A 17,836-nucleotide genomic window follows, 5' to 3' on the forward strand; every position below is an offset into this window, starting at 1 on the left:
TTACCTATAGGGTTGCCATTGCTGAGGAACAGGACAGCTCACCTTCCTTGGAGGAACCCCATTCCTAGGGAGTTATCAGCTGCCTTGGCAGCATGGCCTTTGCAAGAAGCAGATCTCAGAGCGAGGAAATGGAAGAACTTTTTCTTTGACGCTGTCCAGTCTGGCATTCGTTCCTTTTCCTTCAGATACATGGCACTTTTATTAACTTTTGCTATTTTTCCTTCACCTTGAGACCAAATACTCACATTTAATGGCAGTTGCCATATAATTTTCTTAATTTCACCTTGATCAGCTCCTTACAAATAGCGTACACACTAGAACTTGCAAAATTATTTCTTCTTTGCTTTGTCCACCAATTTGTTGCAGTATAGAGAGATCAGAAGTGGGAATGTCATAGTAAAAGTTGTTCTTAAGTCTTTGGAGTGCAAGGGACTTGCCAGCATTCCTGGTGAACATTTTCCTTTCTTGATACCTTGTATTTTGAGGAGATTCTGAAGTCCACATGGAAGAGATGGCTGCTTAGTCACCCACACTGTGAATGTACATATAGACAAGTGCTCAGAGAAGGAGCCACTCTTTGAGATGCACTGTCTATGTGTACATTCAGTACCCACCCTCCTTCTCTTCTCAGTGTCTTTTCAGGTTCGTGGGTTAAGTGACACACTGAGGGTCCTATGGTCACATCCTACAGGTACTGCTCAGACACAAACACCTCCAGCTTGAGTGTTTGCGATAAGGACAGCAGCAGTGTAAATTTACATACACACAACACAGTTTGAAGAACTGCTTTCTGGTAAGTAGCTTTCCCTAATCATCACGTTGGTGATGGTGTAGGTATTTGGCATGCAATGTGTGGGTTTTGGTTTCATTTTTCCTCCACTTTTCAACTGAATGGCTGTGTGAAGCTATTTTCTACTCTGACCTCTCACAGTGCTTGTAGTAACTTTTATCCATCATAAAAAGACATTCTTTGGAGCATCAAGACTTCCAGCAGACATATTTCTGTGAAATGCAAATTCTTCAGCTTGATCTTTGTTTTACATTTTTGTCCTGGTTTGTTTTCTGTACTTTGAAGAATACTTCCTCTCTTTTGCTCTTCTCCCTACCTTTCCACAATTGTATCTTGTAATTTTCTGTACTAAAAGCAACAGCAGTGTTGAAGACCTAAATATAAAGTACTTGCTCTAACTTAAACAATTGAGTAGGGTTCACTCTGCATTAGGGTCGCTGGAGCTATTTTTGCCATCTGTCCAGTGGAAACCAAGGGGAGTACCTATACCTTAATACTCATACAAGTTAGTTCTCATTATTACAGCAAAAATCCATAGTCTAGCACTGAAGAGTTATCAGAGTCTATAGGTAGACTCTGGCTGAACACAGTAAAATTCCAATTTCATTGCCTGTATTCTTGCATCTATATGGATCTTTTCAGGTGTATTTTAACCAGTCAGTAAGTCTCTTCATTCCTAATAAAAGTATAATAGGAACAGCAACTTACCTGAGAATAGCTGTAGGTCAAGTCAAGAGAAGTCTTAGTAAAGGTCTGAAAACAGCCTGTTCTACAGTCTACAGTGGAGAAGCTTTGACTCTCATGTCAGCAACTCTGATGCCATCTCAGATGCAATGAAGTTCAGTGGGATGAAAGGCAAAACAAACCTTGGTACCTGCAGAGATCAGAAAGGTACACCTTGAATCAGTGAAGAGTCACTTTTTTGGGTCAGCACAGGCAGCATTTGTCCAAGAGAAAAGCAAGTAGTGAACAGGGTAGCGTGCCTGGTGTACAGGCTTTGATAGGGAATTACCCAAGCCTGGTTTGTGCCATAGCCACACAGAGTTCCCCTGGCACCACCAGCCAGACCATCTGTGGCTCTATGCCATGCCAGGCTCAGAAACCTGGTGCATTCTCACTATATCCTCGTGCTGGGCAAGGTGAGTTCTGAGGAGGATTAACGGAGCTGCGTCAGTTTAATGTTTTGCATCTCTTGAGCTTCACTTATGTCCTCTCCCGTTCGTTCGAATACACTATTTTCTGATTAGTTTCTGTGGCTGTTTGAGCTAGATTTCTATCTTGATCCCATCCCCGTCTTCTTTAAGGTTATTATATTCTGCAATTCTCCTTATACTGCTATATTTAAACTGTAAAAAATACAAATTCATTTTTTCTGTAGTGAATTTACTCTGCAGCGGGAGGGATCCACTCTAACCCATTACATTACAACCCTGAAGCTGAAAGCTGGATACCTGCACTTGGAGTTGTCTGAAGTGTACCTTCAGAAGCCACTGATCACTGTCTTGGCTCATCAAGACAGAAAGTATGAACTGATTGTTGGAAAAGGGAATATGAACTTTACAGATGTTTGGCAATAATTTACAATTCACTGCAGTGGAAGTACTCATGATGTAAAGTGTAATTCAGTGGCTTTCATAGTGCAAATGTAGTACCTATGCTTTTTAAAAGAAAGTTGTATTAATAGAAAGAGGAATGTGATAATTTTTTTTTTCTGTTTCACCAGAAGAGCTACCTGGATATTAGGAGAAGTGATGATTTCATTTTTGTTTGGTGTATTTATATTCTTTATAATTGTTTTCTCTCTGAAATTGTTGTTGTTCAGAGCAACCTCAGAAACCTGCAAGGGAAGACTTAAAACCAGTGTGCCAATTACAGAAAGGACCAGAAAGCTTACCTCAGCCATCCTACACCAGAGGGAAAGAGGACACTAAGAAAAAGTCATCTGGAAAGTGTTCAGAAATTGCAGCACAAAAAGCTGGGACAAAAGGACCGGTGAGTGTAAAGCCAACAACCAAAAACTCCACACTGGAGCTGGAATTCCAAAAAAGATAAGATTACATTTAAATGTGTATTTTCAATTCTTGTAGTCAGGTGAGGTTGTTTTGTATTTTAACCACCATGCAAACACTGTTGTATGGTAGGCACCAGTTTAATTAGAATAAAGTTAAGCTCATCATTCTGTACTTCGAATGGAATTCACCATTTGGCCTTTGTCCTGTGATAGTTTTTGAGCAGACAGCTCTGGCTTGAAACTTCAAATTGGATTTTTTTCAACTAGTGATTTTGGAGGCAAGTAAGATGTAGAAGCTTTTGTCTCATGAATCATGCATCCCAAAAACTAATTAAAAATATCATTTAGAATTTATCAGAAGTTGAAGCACAGCAGCTGAAGCAACGAGAGGATTACCTAAAGAAAAAAAGAGATATGCTGATGGCTACAAAGAAGGAGTCAAGAAATAACATACAGTTACCAGTGGACACTGACCAGAAAGAGGAGGAATCGTCTCCTAAAGAGGTGAAGGATTCAAACACTTTCATAGAATCATAGAATCAACCAGGTTGGAAGAGACGTCCAAGATCATCCAGTCCAACCTATCCCCCAGCCCTGGCCAGTCAACTAGACCATGGCACTAAGTGCCTCATCCAGTCTTTTCATCATTCAGAGCACTTCCTGAATCACACAGCCAATTTGAGTGAAGATGTCAGTGCTGCTGCTGAGTGTTGTAGCAGGATAAACAACATGCAGGGGAAGTAGTGAGGAAGTATTTTCAGTACACTAGAGCTATTAGTGGTTACATTAATGTTTTGATTCACCGTCACCATCTCACAACAACTATGAACAGCTAAAATACTGCATTTGTCTTGATCTGGGGTCTTTAAATCTCCATCTGAAATGAGGAAAAGTATTTCTCCTTTGCGAAGTCTTATTTTACAGCAGTAAGAGTTTTGCTCTCTATTGAGAGTCATGTGCCTATTCCACAAAAGGAACAGTAATAATTTTGAGAAGTCATTCTGGAGAGCAAGTGATTTTGAAGGACTGGCTCTCTGATGAGTCTCTCACATCTGGTTAGCAGTTAGAACACCCACTTGGAAAGCCACATGTTAATTACAGTGTTTTTTTCATTTTCTTTTTAGGAAATGTCAGAGGAGAAGCAAAGATTGCTACAGAAGAGGAAAATGCTTGCAGAAAAACTAAAAGAAGAAGTTATTAACAAGCGGTAGTTTCAATGGCTCATTGCAGACCCAAAGAATATAGAATCATAGAATTGTTTTTGGTTGGAAAAGACCTTTAAGGTCATCAAGTCCAACCATTCTAACTCTACCAAGTCTGGTGCTAAACTACATCCTTCTGCACCACATGTACACATAGTTCAAAAACCTCCAGGGATGCAGACTCAACCATCTCCCTAAGGATCCTGTTCTAGTCTTTGAGAACCCTTTCAATCAAGAAGTTTCTTCTATTACCCAACCTAAATCTATCCTATGGTACAACTTGAAGCCATTTACTCTTGTCCTATCATTTGTTATTGGGGAGAAGAGACCAACACCCTCACTACAACCTCCTTTCCAGGAGGTACAGTGAGGTCTCCCCTCGGCCACTTTTAGTCCAGGCTAAACAACCCCAGTTCCCTTAGCCACTCCCCAGGACCTGTTCTCCAGACCCTTCACCAGCTTTGTTTTTCTCTGGCCTTGCTCCACCACTTCCATGTCTTTCTTGGAGTGATAGCCCCAAAACTGAATGCAGTGCTCAAGGTGTGGCCTACCCAGTGCTCAGTTGAGGGGGACAATCACTTCCCTGGGCTTGCTGGTCACACTGATTCAGGCCAGGATGCTTGTTGGCCTTGGGCACAGAGTTGCTTGTATTCCGCTGACTGTCCATCAAAATCCCCAGGTCTTTCTTTGCCAGGCAGCTTTCCAGCCACTCTCCCAAGCTTATAGTCTGGCATGGGGTTGTGATCCAAGTGCAGGACCCAGTTTTACTTAAGTCCAAATAACATCCAAAGCCTTTCACTCATCCAGTAAGTAGGTCACTTGTCATAGGAGATCAGGAAATCACAAAGTTGTTCTCAGAAAAAAAAAAAAATCTATTATCAATAATTGTGATTATTCTTAAATACTTCTAAAAAAGAAACTTGTTACTTCAAATACTTAAAGCTACACTGAAATATACTAAACTGACTCAGTTTCCAGACTACTGGAACCTCACTGACTTTCACTACAACATGTTCAGCAATGAGGCCATTTCATGTTCACTGCAGCACATAAAGATTTTCTGCACGACTGTGTAGAACAAAAGCAGACACTGAGGTCCAGTAAAATAACTCCCATGTGAACAATTCTGAATTTTTACTTTATTTTTAATCCTAGAACTTTGTTCATTAGAATGTTACAAATTAATGACTTTCTCAACAGTGCAGCATTAATAAAATCTAATTTCACAAGGGAGTGCAACTATGACCATTTTACTTTTGAACAACAGGGAACACAGCTTTTGAAGTAGAGATGTTCAGTTATGTTGTTTTACATAACTTTTGGGGTGGTTTACCAGTCCTTAGGGCCAGTTTTGCCACAAGTAAGATTTTGACAGTCTTAAAGCAGAGAGGCTGGTCTTGCCACCACATCAGTACATAGCTGACTGCACCAGTAACTGGCAGCAGAAGAAATGACCCAAGCAGTTTGGGTTTCATGTAACTTTTTATTAAAATAGCATTTATAACTGATACACGTTGGCAGATGTTCTGTTCTTTTCCAAAAGACTGGTAATGGAAGGAGCCCAGGCATGAGAATATGGCTGCTCACTCCAGGACCCTGGCAGCACCCACCAGGTCACTCTGGGAAACAGCTTTGATAGGGGTGATGCTTCCTGGTGACAAAAGCCAGTTACAAAGAGTGGTGCATATCACCTTTTACAGGGATTTGAGTTTACTTAAAAGGGGACAGCTAATGCTATTTTACAGTCTTTACCTAGTAACTATAAAAGTTTGTGACATTCTTATTTTTGCTGTAAAAAACCCAAACCTTCACATTGTTCTGACTGTATTTTTAAAGCTCCTGACAGTACTGCAGGGGAAAGTTGACATGGTGGGGAACAGAGTAAGGACTCACACGCTTCAGTTGGAGACCCTCAGAGGACTTGGTTTGAGTAGCCATTATCCAGGACAACTTGGGTCCACAGACCAGGCAATGCAGTTTTTCAGCCTCAGGTTAGTAAAGGCACATAGACTGCAACTGCTGCTCAAGTAGCATCTGTGGTGCTGGAGGTTAAACATTGTTACCAATGGAGAGAAAAGACCCATCAGGAAGAAAACCAGATGACTGGTAGGATGACGAAGACACTGCACCTGCACTTTCTCAGCAAACTCTTCCTTGGATCCTCAACATTCAGAGCCGACAGAGCATCTCAGCACACAGGTGAGAGTCCCCTTCTCAGTCGCCTGGACCATGTGAAGAGCTGTACCATCGTCCCCAGGTCCACATGCATCAACTGTCCGGCAGAAGACTTGTGCCTAGCTTACGAAGCAGGAAGGACTCACACATCCCCTGTGGGATTCAATCTAGCAGTACAGAGCTACTTTAAAACTGCATGAACAACTAATCTTAAAAAATACTCTAAGATGGCCACATTTAGAATTCTGACTTAACTTGCCCTGTACAACAAACCAAACCAAAGCAGTACTTATGGAATTACAGGGTCACATTTTAATTCCTGAATTGTACAGTTCAGCATTAATATCACCACATGTATACAAATGGTGTAAAACAAATACAGTGGTATTTTTAATACAAAATAAACTTCTGTTTTATGGAAAAAAAACCAAACTATACTTCATATCTACATAGACAGCCCATCTTTTTCCAAACAATAGCTAAAATTAAAAGTAACTACCAAAAAAAATCTCCAAAACAGAGAAACTGCTTCAGTTTAACCTATTCCAGGAGAAATGGACCCATAACACCTATTACGAGAGTGATCTATGTGGTGGATTGCAGCTGGTTTCATATTATAACATTTCTGACACAATTTCCTTTCATTTCATCATGATCTCAGATCATGGGCAAACTAACATTAAAATATTTACAGTTCACTTACTGCTCTTGAAAATGAAACGTGGACTGTTTGCCTCTCAACTCGCCCATTGCTGTTGCAGTTTGCTCACCTACCATGTGGAATGTGCTTTTACTTTTAAATAAGCAGCTTTCATATTACACCCAGATTCAGATGCTGCTTGTTGACTGTACCTCAGAGATGCTGTTCTAACAATTCCATCTTGGTCCAAAAGTGACTTTGGTGTTCATCACTACGAAAAACTTATTAGTGTTTCTTATCACCACCTCAATTATGCAATTTAAACTTGCACAGAGGGAAATGGTGCACTGCTCTGGAGAGAGCTCATATCATGACACAGGAAGCAACTCAAATTTGAGATTTTCTGCATTGTGATGCTGCCAGCTGTTTGGAGATGCCATGTACAGCACCACTGTGACACAAGCAGCTCCTAGAGATAGTTGGAAGTGATTGTTCCTTGGAATAGATATTACTGGACATAGACTCTTACAACCAAGGAAAACCATCCATTTCGAATCCAGCTTCCGTTTTTCTCCTCTTGAAAAATACAAATTAAAACATTAACTGTTTTAAACAACTCAACGTGTGCTATAACTGCAATGTCCCTCCAACTATGAGAAATACAATTTACTGGGTAAATAAATGGTCCCAAATCTGGATTGTTCTTATGCAGACTTCAGTTTTCCCTTAAAATCTTTTCCAATGAGGCATTGCTAGAGGAACAGGACTGACAGCACCATTACAAAATTAAGATTACCAGGTTCAAAATTTAAACCTGCTTTTTTTGTTTGTTTGTTTGTTTAAACACTGGGGAAATCCTGCATTATTTTTTGAAAAGCATTTCTCACCTCCTTCCCTCCCCCTGCCCTCCTGACACCTGAGACTTGTCCTTGCTGAGAAGCCATCATCCAGGTCCTCTGAATACTAACCCACTTGTAAAATTTTTTTGGCTTTTGTTTTTTTTTTCTCTCTTTTTTTTTTGACAGCCAGACTTCTTACTTACTAGAAAGGCATTAAGTTCCTTGGAAGCTTTGTGTTTACAGAACTAAACCCTTTCTAGCTGACAAAGTGAGTTTCTTTTGCTACTCCTTGTATTACCTTACATACTCGTGAGAGAAAGCTTTCTGAATCAGATCCTTTTTAGTTCTTAAAACAGTTGCAGCATTTGAAACCCAGTAATAAAAGTTTATTCCAAAGTTTTGGCTTCATTTATGAACCCAGGCGAGGTCTTTTTCGTGGAGATGTCTCCTCCTCTTCGTCATCATCTTCATCATCAGGATAATCCACTAGGCCAACCAGGCTTCCCTGCCAATTAAAAAACATACAGGAAAATCTCACACTGAATTCCTAGGAATGTGTGATTTTAGTACCTAACCTGAGGCAACCTGTGTGGGACACACAAGGCTGCAGCAGAAGGCTTCCTGGCTATTCTTTTTTCAAAGGCTCATTTGTCTTCACAATGGTTTTGAACTTCAAGATTAAAAAGTACTGGATCTGCCCAGCTCCTCTGAACCTGACTTACTCTATTTCAGCTGCTTTTAAATACTTTATTAATTCCCTGATGACACTAACTTAATTCAGAACCAAAAAAACTCATACGTTTATCACACACACATGAAAAGCAGCAACTGGACAGTTAAATCTGACAAGTGGGAGCAGCTATATTAAGCAGATGTGAGATTAAGTTGTGCCCACCAGACCACCATCAGTCTCCAGTCCCACCTAATACTTCTCTTAAACCTTCTTCCAAATTAAGTAAGGGTTTATCTAGGCAGGGTTTTGATGAATTTATATGTGAAGAAGATATCCTGCCTAGAGGCCAACACTGACCTTAACACATCACCAGTAAAGCCTCATGACACTGCTGTGCTGCCCTAGGTGAGGACAGCAACTTTTGAATGAGCTCTCCCACCTTTGTGGCCGTCACTGCTGTGGTCAGGGTTGCGTTCTTTGAAGAGGAGCTGTTCGAGCTTGCTGGTGATGTCTGAGCTGCCACAGACTTACTGTTTGCACCATTTGCACCATTGGCTGCACTGGCTGAGTGGGAAAAAGTGAATTTGAATCCCCCAGCTGAAGTCCTTTTTGGTAGATTCTCTTTGTCTTCACTCTCTTTAGCTGAGGGACAAACATTTTCATACTTAAGTATCAGCTGTACACTGTGGAGTAGAATCCACATTACAGCATAATCACAGGGGAAAAGACACCTTATTGTTTTAATTCAGTTCACACTGACTGCTCTATGACCTCATACAAAGCATGCCAGCACTCAAAACCCTGAGTGGCTCAGATGCTGGAGACACAGCTTACCCAGCACACAACAAGTTTTGCTTTGGAGTATCATTTGAATTAGAGGCATGCAGGGAGCAATTTAACTCTAGTTTAATCCTAAAGTATCTTGCAAAGACATGTTAGGAATTAATGACTTCACTACACAGAGTATCCTTAACTCCTGCTTTTGATGCACAAGCAATACTCCCCATTTCTGGCACAGAGCATCTCCAGTGCTGACTAGCTGAAACTGCATAAATACCTTTTTTAGTTTCCATAAATTTTTCATAACTATCTGGAAAATCGTCCTCCTGTTTTGACTTCTCAACTGGAGGTACAACAGCTTCGCCTTCTTCCTCTTCATCTTCATTGAACCACATTTCTTCATCCTCTTCCAAGGCTCTTGCATCTCTACGAAATCTATTGCTACGCAATATAGATGGAACGCTGTAAGGGACACATGACAAGTCATTCAAATGTTGCTGCTGACTCAAACTTAGCCAGGATCAGAAACAGCTTCTAAGGCTTCAGAGTGAATGCAGTGTGTTTGAGAGGGCAGTTCTACCATCAACCTAAGTTTCACCAGAACCCCAGCTAACAGTACTGTGAAGTGAATCCTAACTCTGAATGACAGGAGAATATTCTGCTCCTCATAAAAGCTGAGTTTTCTGAATGTAACGTTTAATACACTCACAAATACAAACTGTACTACTGTAGACCACATGGAAATTTAGATGATGTTTACTCTAACTGAAGAAGTTTCTAATCAAGAATGAAAAACCACCCCAACTCCAGCCTGTTACCTTTTCTGCCATCTAGGAAATGAAACACCCCAACCCACAGTAACAGAATGTTACCTAACAGGATGGCATTCAGAGAAAGTCTCAGAACATAAACTGGGTCATACCTATTCAGTTTCTGGTTTTGTCGGTCTTTTTCTTGCTCATATTTTGTCTTCAGTCCCTTGAACGTCTGAACATATTCAATAGATTCAAGTGCATTATAAAAGTTTTCAACTATATGTGCAATAAGGGACTTAATATCTTCCTGCATAAGAACAAAACAGGGTTCCAGTCTCCAATATTAACATGCAGACTCAAAAAACATTGTAAAGGAAAAATGTGAATCTGACAATCTGACACTTCCTTAATGAAAAAGCTGAAATCTAGAAATGACGATTTCCAATTATAAATGGACAAAAATACTCAGTGCTGTGCCAATTCCATTTGTGCTAATTAGATTAAACCATGACACTTGCTATCTAGGATTAAGCCTACTTAAGAAAAACAGTTCAGCCACACTCTGCTCTACCCATAAGACTCATTTCTCTTTCCAGACTTCAACAAACAAGGGCAACACCCAAGAGATAAGGCACCTTTTGGTCAGTCACCCTGTAACAAGCCTTACTATATCAGGCAAAGCTTACATGCTCATTCCATGCTGGCAGGTGGAAACACAATACACCTTCTTCATGATGGAAAAGCTAGCAGCTGCAGTATCTGTAGCTAAAAACTGTCACTTGTTTTCACTAACCACAAAGATTCCCTGAGAAGACTCCCCACATCAAGGCATTTACAATGAGTGGCTCAGGAGCTATGCAAGTTGTTGTGTTTCCAGCCTAGCAGTACAGCCAACTGAGAGCTCTCATTTGTCCTGTCTGCCCTTTCCATGTACACACTGTTCCTACTCACGCAGGTGGAAAAGCTACTGATGCAGAGCTGACACTAGGTAAATAAGCATGTGGGAAGGATTTTTAAGGACACGATCATTCAAATTTACAGCCATGTCTACTTAGACCAAATAATACCCAATGTACTCACGTGTACAGATTTCATTCAATTCCTCAGTTCAAATTATTCAAGGGTAAATTCAGTACAGAAACACTGTTAACCACCTAGAATAACTTAACCTACAGAGTATCTCTGCCACAGACTTGTAAATAAGCAGGGCTCACATAATCTGTGATGGTATAATCAAGTAAAACAAGCACAATACAGCTTACTGGCTCCTTTCGATGTAGATATTTAGCTGTGGGATTTTAGTTTGTGATTTTTAGTGACACAGTTATTTCATGGAAACGTTTGCAGTCTATATTCCCATCTGAGATGCCCCACATGTGTAAGATCTGAAGAAGCAGCTTAACTTACCACTCTGATGAATTCAAACAGCTCAATCACAGCAGAGTTGAGAAGATTGTACCTAGTTCCATTGTCCAACAGAGCGTTTATAACTGGTTCAAACAGGTTCCCCTTAGTGATGTAACGGTTATAAAATTCATCTTTTAGGCCAATTATCCTCCTCATAAAGCGAAGAGCACCTGTATGAAGAAAGATATTTGGTAACTTAATAGCCACATGCCAGGGTTCCAATCTGCTTCTCTTGGAAAACAGGAAAAAATCCCTGGTATTATTGAGATGAAGATGTGCCCCCAGATCACTAGCATGAAAAATTTCAGAAGAAACACTTACTGACAGGTAACACTTCCTCATGCTTTGACTTTTCTGGGTATAGAAACCTGTATCAAGATCCATTTATTTATTTTTGAAACACAGCAGCAATGAACTATAGCATGCACGAAATTAAATCATTAGCTTATTCTCTTCTGTGTTCACCTCCCAGAACCAGATCCTGTTTTTTAAACACCATGGTTCACAAAATTTCATTCTCTCCACAAGGAGCACTGGATTTATTATGTTACTAAGAAATTACAGTATCCATTCCACAAACAATCCTTACTGGCATAAAGACTTGGAAGGATCACTGTGGACTTCAGAATTTTGACTTTCAGTATTCACTTGCATTCATACATATTCTACAGAGTACATACCAAGCCCTGAAAAAAAGAAATCACAACAATACTTACACAGGGCCAGGAACGTGTGTTTTGAATTCATCAACACCAGTACTCTTCTTAGCAGATCTTTGTTCATTATGTAATTCTTTATGTGGTATGTGTGGTGCTCCACACAAAAAGTAAGCAGCTCCAAAATTAAGGCAAGTAGCTGTGCTGTTTGATAATTATCTAAAAAAAAAAAATTAAAAAGTAATAGCTTAGGTTATACCAAAAAAACCCAGAGCAGTTACACACCAAACCACCACCAAGCTATTAGGGTTAACAACATGGTTCCAGTTGCCACAGGATTGCTTTAGGAAGCAGGACACTGGGTCAGAACAAACCAACAAACACAAATTTACCAAGTTGCAAAAATGTCCCTGGATTGGAAGTGAGACTTCTGCCAGTATCACTGAGTTACTGGTTACAGCAACCCAACTAATGGCAGCAAGTTAAAAGAAAAACAGTCAAATCTGTGCTTATGAGAACTTAATTATCGGTATTTTTTCATAATGCTCTAAAAAGCAGCCTACACAAATGAAAATTTAAACTTGTCAGTATGTATTCTGCTAACAATGATTCAAACTTCCAGCAGCAAGGCTGGCTAGGCCAAAAAACAACAGTGAAACAGTTACTCAAAAGCAAACCTAAATGTTCCTTCAGCTTCCTGTCTCCTCAAGTGAAACAAAGCATCTACATCTACTTCAATAAAAAGTATTGAGAAAAATTAAGCCTGGACATGGATAACTTCTTCTTAAATAAAACCATCATACAGAAGACAAGTTTCAAAACTCAAGTTCAATTAAAACGTACCAGGACAAACGGTATTACTCTTAGTGGATTCAACTACTGCATCTGAGAAACAGAAAACAAAACCCAAGATCAGAAAAAGGTTTTCAAAGCCCTGTGTATCCAGCTGTTCAGCCTTTTCATCAGATGTTTCTGCAAGCTACTGGGAAGTAAGCACACAGCAAGAACACATGCCAGAAGAGATCTCTGTGTTCGTTTTACACAACAAAGTTTCAAATTCAGCTAAGTGAAAATATTTAATCTAATACTTGGGGATATTAATCCTACCTCAACTGAAGAAAATGCTAATCTGAATGTTTTGAATAATACTATAAAATTAGGACCATAGATGGTTTCTTTTCATATAAAAGGCCAAAACACTGATTTTTTTTAACCTAATGTTTAATACAAGAAGATGGTTAAGATGAAAGAAATGTTTTCAGCAAGTATGTATTGGTTTGATCTTTTGAAAGAGCACCCAGAGAAATACCTGAGCCCAGAAGCTATTAAAGCTTTTGTAAATTGCCAAAAGTAAACTACTGATAGCTGAGTGCATCAAACAGATTTCCAATTCTTTTACTGTTGCCAGGAAAAAAAAGAAACCAGACAACAGAGCTGCAAGTTGTATTTCTTTGAAGAGATTTCTCTCAGCATTTCCATAATACAGCCAAGCCAGTAAAAGCTAGCCTTCAGAGTTTATCACCTGAACACTTCCAGAGTCAAGTAACCGCTGATGAACGACTACAGCAATTCGGTGACCTTCTAGAGAAAACTACCTGTGAACTACAGCTGGACTCTGCCTAACAGAAAATATTCTCTGAAGTTACACTAGTAGAACTAGTATATAATTAACAATACTAGTAAAACTAGCATATAATTTTACAAAGCATAGCACAAAAGATAACATTATAATGTAAAGCTGTGGAATTGTTAAATCATCTGCCCACAATACTCCTGCCGCTGGAAGAACAATGGTTCTCAGCAAGCATACTCTCAACTTGTATTGTAGGCTTATCACTGTTTAAATTGCTTGAAAACACTGTAGGGAAAAAAACCTTAACATTACCTTTTTCACATTTATCTTCTGATGTGTTAGCCAGAAGGGGTGCAGTAAGAACATGCATACAATGGTTGTAGAAGAAATTGAGAAATTCACTTTTTTCTGTTTTCTAAAACAAACAGAACTTCATTAATTACTGGCATTTGTATCTAACCTTGGCAATAAACAAGAGTAGTAAAATAGTGATCAGCCTACAAAGAATTCTATCAGGTCCTTCAGATATGCCTGTATCTTTTCAGTTGTGCCTCCCTCAACTTCCCTCAAGAAAGATGCATTTCTTCATTTTGTGAAAAGAACTGAGACATTAAACCCATCTAGTTATCACCAAAATATCCCCCACCAGAGATACATACATTAGTGACTCAAAGTGCTTGACAAAATTTGCTTTAACTATTCTAAAGTGCAGTCATTTTATCCATAACAACATGCAAACTGTTTTGACACTCAAGAAAAAATATCATTAATTCATTAGATAAGTTCTCTTACATGGAATATGCATTGAATTACAAATACTTTGGTTTGGATTCAGAATGTCAGCATCTAAAGGAAAGGAATGATTCAAGACTTAAAGCAAATTTGTATAAATCCTCTGCTCTGACACACACATGTACAACCAGGTATTCAAGAACACAGATAAATCCTTCAGGTATGGCAACAGTTTGATGAAGCTCCATCTTCACTGTTCTGTTGATATTAAAACACTGATCTGGTTTTATTTTGGACTCTCCTCTTTACTATTTATCATTCAGCTTCCTGAGTTACAATCCTCTATCCAGTGCTATTTCACTGAAGCACAGCCTGCTTGGTTTAATAAACAGCTGCACAATACCACATGCCTTTCATTATCAAAAGGTAATGGGACTGCTAGCTTGCTTTCCTGCTGTTTAAATTCAGTAACAGACCACACATAACACTCAAAGAAAACTTCTCATTTTTTTACCCTTTGCCCACAACAACAGTAAGAGAATCAGGTCTTTCATCTTGCTGAGACAGTAAAGTGTCATTACCCCTTTGTATTTTCTTACATTAGCTGTGGCCAACATATTCTCTGGGTCTATCAGAGTACGCAAAAGCCCCATTAGCTGAACAGCTCCCCCAAGTTCAGGATCAGTATCACAAATCATCTGCTCAATGACCACATTGATGAGGAGGATATCCTGGAAAAAAAGCCACCCCAAACAAACACACAGAAAATAATTAGACAGTTTCAAGAGTGGAACAATTTCCCTAGCTACTGCATTAAAAAACAGAGAAACAGAGAAATCGGGAGCTGCATTTAAAGACTAGAGTTCTGCCAATGGCAAGCCTCTTCACCCCAAATCCCTGTTAGACAGATCTACACCACCCACATATAAACACATGGAACACCAACATGCTTAGACATTTCTGTATCCTAAATGTACTTTTTCCTGTGTTTCTAGTATCTGCACTTCAGGGCTAATTGTAGCTGAAATTCTGAAGAGGTTTGCTTTGATGTAGCCTTTGCTGCTTGTTCTAAAACTAGTATATTCAAATTCCAAACTACTTTTACTTACATCGTCACTCTGCTGGGCCTCTTGCATTACAAATTCTCGGACCATGGATGGGCTAAATTCTACTAGATAAGAAAATATATCTGTAGCAGCAGATCTAACCTGTAGATCATCCATTCCCTAATTAAAAAAAAACAACCCGACAACAAAAAGAGAAAAATCAATTTATTAGAGTAAACTGAGTTTGACATTTATTACCAACTAGAGCTGCAAAAAATACGGAGTTAGAAGTTTTGTGAACAATTACAGAAGTTTCTATGACACAGTAATTGCACCTGTTATCCATAGCTTACTGTTTTGTACAAAAGGACCAACTGTACAAACTAATTTGTACAAGAATTTTTGTACTCACTTATAGGCAACAAGAATTAAGAACTTTCCTTAAGGCATGTCATTTTCTCCATACAATTCTAACCCTAATATACTAGTGTAGCCCAGGGAAAGAATAATGAGATTAGGTTTTACCTAATCACTCAGCATCTGTAAGACTTTCAAGTTTCCATAAGTCAATGTCCTTTGGTTAAGTTCACAGGTTGTTACTTTAGAACATAAAACCCCTTGAATTTCTAGTTTTTGAGTAAAAGCAACACTGACAGATGAACTGCAACAATAAGGAAGCAATAGCTGCTTCAACCAGAGAAGTGAAAAAAACCCAACTGTTGTCACATTGCTGATTAAGAGAGATTAATCTGCTTTAGACCCCTGAAAAGACAGGATTATGTGATCTTTTGGATAGGAACAAGCTAACAGTTCAAGATTATCTAAAAATACTTCTGTGGCACTATTCCAAAACCAGTAAGAACAGAAAAACCAACGAGGCTGCCACAAAGAAGAGTAGCTTTCCATTTCACACTACACAGTAGAAAGGACTGCATTTACAAGAGACTTCATTGTGCAAACAGAAACTAATAGCTGAAGTCAGGCTACTTCACAACACTGCGGACATTTCTGGATTACGAGTGTTACAAATTTCAACTTTCAGACCAACACTGTTCTGTCAAACTGACACAAAGGTACTTGACACGTTGGAAAAACTGGCTAAATGGCTTTAAAGCTTTTGATCTTATTTTAGTAAGATTTAACTGTTCACTTACCATTACAATTTCAAGAGCTGGAAGAATTCCCAACTTTGCCAAAGTTTTGAAAAATGCATCTCTGTTCTGAGGTTGTAAGGTCTGAGAAAATGCACAGAATTCCTTGAAAAAGTTAACCTGTGGCACAGGAAAAATAATTTAAGGTGTATTTGATTGAGGAAACTCCCCTAAAGTAGGAAAGGTGCTACAATTTCCATCAGTTTGTATACTGGCTGACATGTGCACTCCTAGAAAATGGTATTATTATTTCTCTCTCTCTTCCTACCACCAAAAGGAAAATGAAATCCAATAATAATAATAAAAAAAAGAGGCTGAAATTTCTTCAAAAAGAAATATGGTCACCCTGTAGCTATTTTATCACATCTAGCATATGGAGTTGCAATCCTGTCTGAAAGAAAAAAGATGCTTCCCTTGCTCAAAGCAAGATTTTTTAACAAAGCAGTTTAAAGGGGTAAACATACTGAAGGATAAATGATGTTTGTAATATAAACATTAAGGGACTACTGGTAATCCCTAGTCACAAAATTTAAATGATCTTTTGGAATGAGTCAAGTACAATGAAAAAAAACACAACAGTATTTATGTGACAAATGGAAACTGAATGGGGAGTACTTGGAAGAAAGTACACTTCTAAGTCTATAATGTCATCTCAGTGCTTGTACTTTCTCAGCAACTAAGAATTTAGAACAAATCAACCAGAGTTTACATTGCAAGAACTGTTTTAGACATCACCACTGTTTCCTTTTCACAGTCTATAATCCAACTCTTCTCACCAAAATATTCCAGCTAGTCTTAAATTAGCACAAGCGAGTACATTAAAGACGACTGAGCTACACTGGAAATTATTTTGGTTACAGAAATACCTCATTGATTGCAGAATGATTTCTTTATTTCTACTTAATATCTGTAGTTTAAAGCACTCAAAGAACCACTAAGACCACTGACTTACCAATTCACACCGTTTGTCATCATCTGTAGCTTCATCTGTTAATTGTGCAAATACTTCAGACAAAAACTTCTCGTCTTCCTGTGTAACACATAAGAAGAATATGACTTACACAGTGAACCTCAGAAGTTGTAACACTCATCTTTATCGGATCCTGCACTGTAAAAAAACCAAACCTAATTTAAGCCTAACCAAAATGCTCAATTACAAACAAAAACACTGTGCATTATTAGAAGTGGTTGATTGGGGACTTTTTCTTTTCTCTTCACATTATTCTGTCACAACCAATGGAAATGCAGGAGTACGCTTTCAGGAGGACCATTTCAAGTGTGCTGTTTCAGTACTCGTTCTGTGCAGCTGAAACAGGTCCAGAAGAGCAGAGACAAACTGAAGCTGAGCGCAGTCTTCTGAAAGACTAGTCTCTAAAGAACGTGCAGTTTCGTTTCCTGCTCTGTCG

The 17,836-nt window shown here is 38.9% G+C and overlaps 2 protein-coding genes across 4 annotated transcripts in view; one reads left to right on the forward strand and one right to left on the reverse strand.

Annotated features, from left to right (window-relative positions):
* The window catches only part of CFAP36 (cilia and flagella associated protein 36), a 21,029-nt gene extending 13,515 nt beyond the window's left edge, over positions 1-7,514 (forward strand). The window contains exons 8-10 of the mRNA XM_064146007.1: positions 2,613-2,782; positions 3,150-3,305; positions 3,926-7,514. Of these exons, the coding sequence (XP_064002077.1) occupies positions 2,613-2,782; positions 3,150-3,305; positions 3,926-4,012 (413 nt within the window). The 3' untranslated portion in view covers positions 4,013-7,514. The remainder of the gene's footprint in view (positions 1-2,612; positions 2,783-3,149; positions 3,306-3,925) is intronic.
* PPP4R3B (protein phosphatase 4 regulatory subunit 3B) overlaps positions 5,467-17,836 on the reverse strand; it is a 23,213-nt gene continuing 10,843 nt past the window's right edge. Inside the window, exons 5-16 of one of the 3 annotated variants that reach the window (XM_064146006.1) lie at positions 17,383-17,460; positions 16,434-16,550; positions 15,343-15,459; positions 14,815-14,964; positions 13,814-13,916; positions 12,772-12,813; positions 11,989-12,147; positions 11,273-11,442; positions 10,033-10,172; positions 9,388-9,572; positions 8,770-8,894; positions 5,467-8,162 (exon numbers count right to left, since the gene is read on the reverse strand). In XM_064146006.1, coding sequence (XP_064002076.1) covers positions 8,067-8,162; positions 8,770-8,894; positions 9,388-9,572; positions 10,033-10,172; positions 11,273-11,442; positions 11,989-12,147; positions 12,772-12,813; positions 13,814-13,916; positions 14,815-14,964; positions 15,343-15,459; positions 16,434-16,550; positions 17,383-17,460 — 1,482 coding nt within the window. In that variant the 3' untranslated portion in view covers positions 5,467-8,066. Of the gene's footprint in view, positions 8,163-8,769; positions 8,973-9,387; positions 9,573-10,032; positions 10,173-11,272; positions 11,443-11,988; positions 12,148-12,771; positions 12,814-13,813; positions 13,917-14,814; positions 14,965-15,342; positions 15,460-16,433; positions 16,551-17,382; positions 17,461-17,836 lie in introns of all 3 variants that reach the window. The other 2 variants (XM_064146005.1, XM_064146003.1) reach the window with 2 other exon arrangements.

This window comes from Pogoniulus pusillus, chromosome 7, assembly GCF_015220805.1.
Source record: "Pogoniulus pusillus isolate bPogPus1 chromosome 7, bPogPus1.pri, whole genome shotgun sequence".
NCBI lineage: Eukaryota > Metazoa > Chordata > Aves > Piciformes > Lybiidae > Pogoniulus > Pogoniulus pusillus.